Raw genomic sequence first — 7192 nt, 5'->3', positions numbered from 1 at the left:
TCAAACCCATGACCCTTAGGTGTGCCGATGCTCTAATCACTAAACAACACCAGCCAGGACAGTATTTTATTTTTTTGATGCGATTGTAAATGGGATTGTTTTCTTAGTTTTCCTTTCTGATAGTTCATTATTGATGTAGAGAAATATCATTGATTTCTGGGTGTTAATTTTGTATCCTGCTACATTGCCAAATTCATTTATCAGTTCTAGTAGTTTTTTTTGTGGTAGAATCTTTAGGTTTTCTTTTTTTAAAAATATATATTTTATTGATTTTTTACAGAGAGGAAGGGAGAGGGATAGAGAGCTAGAAACATTGATGAGAGAGAAACATCGATCAGCTGCCTCCTGCACACCCCCTACCGGGGATGTGCCCGCAACCCAGGTACATGCCCTTGACCGGAATCGAACCTGGGACCCTTCAGTCTGCAGGCCGACGCTCTATCCACTGAGCCAAACCGGTTTCGGCTCTTTAGGGTTTTCTATACACAGTATCATGTCATCTACAAACAATGACAATTTTACTTCCTCTCCAATTTGGATGCCTTTTACTTTTTCTTCTTGCCTCATTCCTGTGGCTAGGACTTCCAGTACTGTGGTGAAGAAGAGTGGTAAAAGAGGAAATCTCTGTCTTGTTCCTGATCTTAAGGGAAACACTTGTAGTTTTTGTCCATTGAGTATGATATTGGCTGTGGGTTTGTCATATATGGCATTTATTATATTGAGTATGTTCCCTCTATTTCCACATTGCTGAGAGTTTTTATCATAAATGAGTGCTGGATTTTATCAAATGCTTTTTCTGTATCTATTGATAATGCTCATATTATTTTTTATTCTTTATTTTGTTCATGTGGTATATTACATTTATTGATTGCAAATATTTTACCAACCTTGCATCCCCAGGATAAATCCCACTTGATCATGTTGTCTGATCTTTTTAATATATTGCTGGATCTGGTTTGGTAATATTATATTGAGGATTTTAGCATCTATGTTCATCAGGGATATTGGCCTATAATGTTCTTTCTTTATAGTGTCTTTATCTGGTTTTGGGATTAGGATAATGCTGGTCTCATAAAATGAGCTTGGGAGTCTTCCCTCTTGAATTTTTTAGAATAGTATGAGGAGGATAGGTGTTAGTTCTTTGAATTTTTGGTAAAATTCTCCTATGAGCCATGTGATCTAGGTCTATTGTTCATTGGGAATTTTTTTATTACTGCTTTGATTTCATTAGTTGTAATCTGTCTATTCAGATTTTCTCATTCTTCCTGATTCAGTTTTTGAAGATTATATGCTCCTAGAAATTTGTTCATTTTGTCCAGATTGTTCAATTTGTGGGCATATAGTTGCTCAAAATATTTTCATGCAATCCTTTGTATTTCTTTGGTGTCCTATTTCTCCTTGGCTGTTTTAAAATAAATCTAGAAGCATGTATCCTAAAACACAGGAAGGGGAGAAAGGACATTGGACATTTAAGAATCCATGTCTAAGTCCTGAATTAGCCTCTTTTTTTAAAAAAAAAAACATTTTTTATTGATTTCAGAGAGAGGAAAAGAGAGGGAGAGAGAGAAACATCAATGTGAGAGAGAATAATTGATTGACTGACTCCTGCACCGCCCCCACTGGGGATTGAGCCTGCAACCTGGACATGTGCCCTGACCTCCTGGTTCATGGGTTGTTGCTCAACCTACTGAGCCACACGGCTGGGCTGATTGCCTCTTAATAAACAATTACTCCAAGTTCTGTGACAGTCTGATATTCCTGAAAATAAAAAATGCTTTTTACCATGTGGATATTGAGGACAATTTTTTGTATTTTCTGTAGCACATGGACTAATAAGATACCTTTTATCTTTTTTAAGGTTTTAAGAATTATTGCTAGTGTGGCTTTATAAATTGGAAAAAAAAGGAATACAAATAATGTCTGCAGGCTCAGAATGAGCCAATATAAAACAGATATTTTCTGTTTAATCCTGTAATGTCTTATTTATACAGTGAAGGTTAACTTTTCAAATATTTAAACTTGCTTCTGGCTTTTGTCTTGTTCTGTGTTCAGCCCTCTTTGTTATACATTTTAAAAAATGTTCTGGTGTGATGCCATTACAAGATTAACTTGTCTGCCTATTAATTTATGCATGGTTTTAAACAGATCTTTTAAAAATGTAGACACTGTCTGGTTTTCAGAAAACACAACCATCCTCTGTATTTGGATATTTTCCCCTCTCAATGTCCAAAGATCATTCAGGTCTCCCTAAGACTCTGATTCCTCCAGTTTTCAAAATGGTAATTATGTCCCAAAATTTACAGATAGTCAAGATTTCAAATCCTATAGGTCCACACAATTTTGAGAAATTTTGTATTCAGAGTTGAAATTATTTTAGGACTAGAAGCTAATGAATTTTATTCATTCACACATTGGTGCACTCTACTGAGGCAGCTATTATAATGTCCAAATAATAGTGTCCCTGAAGTACCTATTAATGTTAAAATGATAAACTTAATTATTTACATAATGTTATCCTAAAGATTACTAGGCTTGAGTTTTAAGCTGTTGAACTAAGAATATTTTAGAATATGCACAACAATACACCAAAAATTAACTTATTTTGTTTCTTACATGGGAGCATATGCAGAAGCTCTTTATATGAGAGAATAAATATGTAAGTATGGTCCAATTAGTTTTATACAGAGGATGTTATTTCTGCTGCTCCTCCGTGGTCCCCAGATATCTCCTCAGAACACACACAACACTTGTTGCATAGAACAGCATCTTCCAGCATGGGTTTCTTAGTGTTAATTGGTGTTAAATGAGGGTAGGGTAAAGGCAAGTTCTCTGGTTAAATAAATTTGGGGGAAAATGTATTAGTTTTTTAGGGCTTTTCAGAACCTGGAATATGCCAATGTTCAATTTGAAACTCTAAGAGGGGAAAATACTACACATGTTTATAGAATTTTTCAAAAAAAATTTTCCAATGGAACCTGTCTTGAGAGACTATGTTGTGGGACCTATTTCCCCCTTTTTCACTACAAATCAATCATCAATTAAGGTTCATATCCAGTCAAATTTTCTTCATGAGGTCATTCTCAATTCCTGCAGTTAGAGGTCATTGCTACCCCTTGGGCACATTACAGCACTCTTATGGTTCTTAGAATTCTCATTTCCATTATAAGCTCCATTCATTTCTTTCTTTTTCCTCTTCCTCCCTCCCTCTTTCTCTCTCTTTCACTTTCCCTCTCTCCCTTCCTTCTTTCCTTCCTTTTTTATGGTATTTTTGTTCTCCACTAAATTGAGATCATGGACCATCCACTATTCATCTGTTTTCTATAACACCTAACATAGAATTCTATGTGTTTTAATCGCATAACTTTGTAGGAACTCAATAAATGCTTGCTGAAGGATTGGGACCATCTATCACAAATATTTGCTATTAATTTCAACAATTCCTCTGGAAAATGTTTCTTTATCCATTTGAGATTAAGTAGACTAGACTTTTATTTTTAAATGCATCTTTATGCTCAAATTTACACTGATTTAGAGTGACAGGGAGAATAATCCACCATAACCAAGACTTCAATTTAAAAAAATTCAAACTTAACCAGAATCATGCAAGATTGTTTTTATTAAGCTCTGTGATTAGATTACAGCTAAGTATTTCAGGGATTACTTCATTTGAGAAGAAGACATGACATTGTTGGAAAAATTTCAACAAAATCTAAGGACTTCACAACTACTGGGAACAGAGTACCTCTACCCTACAGTTAACAGGCACGTTAAGTACTTCAAGGGGCTGTTAATGGGAAGAAGCTAAGTGACAACTGGTCCTCTTCTATACAATGATTATCCTGGACAAGTAGCTACAAAGAAAAGCATATGACTATGATGGAGCTAGAGATATCTTGCATCTAAATCCATCCTTTTTATTACAGACAGGACTTGGAGGTCACATGTCAGAGGCAAATGATTCAGGATAAGCTACACGTAAGTATTCTATGTGTCATATCAATGCTAATATGATTAGCTTGTTTTTTAAAAAAAAAAGTCAAAAAAACAACATTTTTGTATTTAAAACCCACCATAATATATTAGTGACAGCATGAGATGCTTAGCCATTGAGGATTCTTCTCTCTTTCCATGTAGTTTCTTTACGAGTTCTTCTGAGAAATTTTCATTGTGACTGTCTTAACCTCTGTATATTCATGGAGACCATATTCTCCCCTAGAAAGAGTAGGGGGAAAACCCACAGAATTTAGCACAGCACTACAAAATGTAACATAGTCCATGATTTGGTTCCTGCTTATCTGGCTAGGAACAATGGAAGATATTTTCTGTGTACAGAAGCATTTCAAATAGCAGCTAGCCAACCATAAGATATGTGGCCTTACATAAATCTCCTTGTGGGGAAACTTTCAATTTTTTTTTTTTGCATTTTCAATGAGCATGTATACTCAGTTGATTTTCACAGAAATTGTCAATTTTTGACATTGTTCTACTTATCCATAAAAGAGCTCACCACACACACACAAAAATTCTAGGTTAGGTTAAAATAAATAAGACACAGTACAAGAGGAGAAATAGTAATATACAGGGTGGGACAAAAGTGGGTTTACAGTTCATATGGAAAATAATGAAATAAAAAATACTAGAATAAACTGTTTCATGTACTCACAACTGTAAACCTACTTTTGCCTCACCCTGTATAATCCATTTGAACAGTACAGAAAGATTACTAAATTCAAGTATAGCTTAGCTTAGTTATTCACCACATTTGATTGGCCCAGATGAGGGGGTTAAAAATGATCATGATTCCATCTTCATTCTAACATGCTCTATTGAGAGGGCTTGAAACAAAGTATTTTCTGGCTGTAGTTTTAATAATATCTTTTGATTATTAATAGGTAAAAATTTAAAAATCTGACCTATTGTTAGAGGTTTTTCTTTCTTTTTTGTTTATCTATTTTGTTTTTACAAAGGGGAGAGGGTTCATTGGCCTAAATTCAGGCCTTTTGGACTTTTTATGGTTGCTGGGTTTTTCTAGTCATCCAGCCCCTCTCATTTTTTTTTTTTTAACTCTTAAGTACAACCCAAATGATCAGGAATTAACCTGAGTCAATCAATTGGGACCTGGTATGTTATCAGGTTTATCAAGACCTTCTACCAGTTTTCAAAACTGACTATGATTTGTCCTTTGTTAAATAGATGACTAAAAAAGATTAGGCTAAGTTATTCTCTGTATTGTTTTGATCAGAGCATTAAATTACATGCACCTACAAGTGACTCTTAGAATCATATCATAATGCACATGTAGGCGTACAGAGGAAAAAGATCTTGATCCTTTTCTACCCCTCCCTTCTAGCGATGTAGGCAGGTATGTAGAAGGCATCTTTTTCTTCTGGGTAACCTAATCCTCTTACACTGATTATTTTCTTGGGCCATTAAGCTTCAGAAAATGCCTTCTAAAAGCTTCAGTGAGCATGCTCTTCAAAGTAATTAAAGGGTTTAGCCTCAGTTGTCTGAAACCCATTAAAGGATAGCATTTTATCACACAAAGTTAGAGAAATTAATCCATGATTTTTGCCAATAGACTTTCCATTGTATTTTGGGTTACAGGACACTTGAAACTGTCAGGACAGTATTGTGATTATTGTCATACTCAGGTCGAAGTAACTCCTGCTCCTTAATATATCTATGCATATACTATGTCTATATATAACACAAAAACATCTCTTTAGTGGGTGACTAGTTCTGTGCTTCTGAAAGCTTCAATATACTAATAACCGGGGACCTGACTGAATGCTGGTCTGTGTCAGTAGGTCTGGAGAGGCCTGAGACTCTGCATTTCCAGTAGACTTTCAGGTGATCCCCATGTTTCTCCTCCAGGACCTACACTATAGTCACAAGCTGCATCTGTTTTTCACTCTGGACCTAGAAATGAGCCAGATACTAATCAAGTAAGGAGGAAATGTTTGCTGAGCTGACTTAGCAAATATAATCAAGCAAAACAAAATTCATGTGAGCTCTCTCTATAAGCTCAGTAGTTTATAAAATTTTCATGCTCCCCTTTTCCAAAAGGAACAGGAGGAAAGACATCTCTTGTGAGGTGCTCAGAGCCAATGAAATTTAAAATGGCAGTTAAGTCTCAACTTAGCTTAACTTCAGTATCAATGAATGCAATTACACAAAGAGAGGAATTTCTGCCACTTAATGAATTCCAGTGCCAGCACCACGATCTGGAGTCCAATGAAGGTTCGGGCACTCAGCATCACCACCACATCGGAGTCTACATACCACTAGTTTTAGGTCTTTAAGGACTCTGTTCCCACTTGATGAATTCTGCCTTTCAATCACTGAGGATAAATTATAATTGGACTCTTAGGAGTTGTTTGAAGTGATCGCTTCAATAATTTTCTTTGATCATCTTGTAGAAAATGGCTTGTTTATTAAGGTTGCCAAATTTGGTTTCAGGTGGACATTAGTGGTAGCATCCTCAGCTAGAATTTTTGCAGTAATATTTACCATAAAACTTTTTCATTTGTATTTTAAAAAAGAGCATTATCTATGCCAGATTTGTAAGAAATTACTGAGGGTCCCTGTCTTTTCATCCCTTTCTTTCTCGATTTCCTTATGCCTTGACCAAATTGTATTAAAACTGACTTGTCCTTCAGAATAATCTAACCTTTGTTACAGCTTTTTGTACAAAGTAATTAGTTTTGCCAAGAGACTCTCTAATAATGGATATTATAAAGAAAGAGGTCGGAAAGGCAGGCTGCATTTGCTGAGTCCCCACTTTGTGAGAATATCAGTGCTAGTGCATGAACATGCAGGAGGGCAGTAGGTCATTTTACTCTCACACTCATCTTAACAGGAATGTTCACATCTCCACATTAAACGGGAGAAAACAGAGGCTCAAAACTTGTACAACTTGGAGCAGGCTGCAAGGCTGGCAAACAGTGGAGTCAGAATTCAAATGTAAGTTGGTTAATCTACAATTACGTTTCCTTTACTATGCCATGCACTGTTTTACGGGTTGATCTTTTGCCACTCTCTACCTCCTCAACAACATTCGAAAGTTGTCCATGGCTTTTCACTGCCCCATTAATAAGATGGAATCAAATTCTCTTGAATTCAAAACTTCTTAATCCATGTCCTATTTAACACTGGACTCATACTTCCCAACTCCATAAATCCCCAGCAGCCA

General features: G+C 35.8%; 1 protein-coding gene across 1 annotated transcript in view; it reads right to left on the bottom strand.

Moving 5' to 3' along the window:
• Positions 1-4028: 4028 nt before the first annotated feature.
• The window catches only part of ALDH1A1 (aldehyde dehydrogenase 1 family member A1), a 43600-nt gene continuing 40436 nt past the window's right edge, over positions 4029-7192 (bottom strand). Inside the window, exon 13 of the mRNA XM_079790671.1 lies at positions 4029-4212. Coding sequence (XP_079646797.1) covers positions 4140-4212 — 73 coding nt within the window. The 3' untranslated portion in view covers positions 4029-4139. The remainder of the gene's footprint in view (positions 4213-7192) is intronic.

This window comes from Cnephaeus nilssonii, assembly GCF_951640355.1.
Source record: "Cnephaeus nilssonii genome assembly, chromosome: 14".
Taxonomy (NCBI): Eukaryota; Metazoa; Chordata; class Mammalia; order Chiroptera; family Vespertilionidae; genus Cnephaeus; species Cnephaeus nilssonii.
Note: the sequence above shows the minus strand (reverse complement) of the source record. Positions and strands in the feature narration are given on the sequence as shown.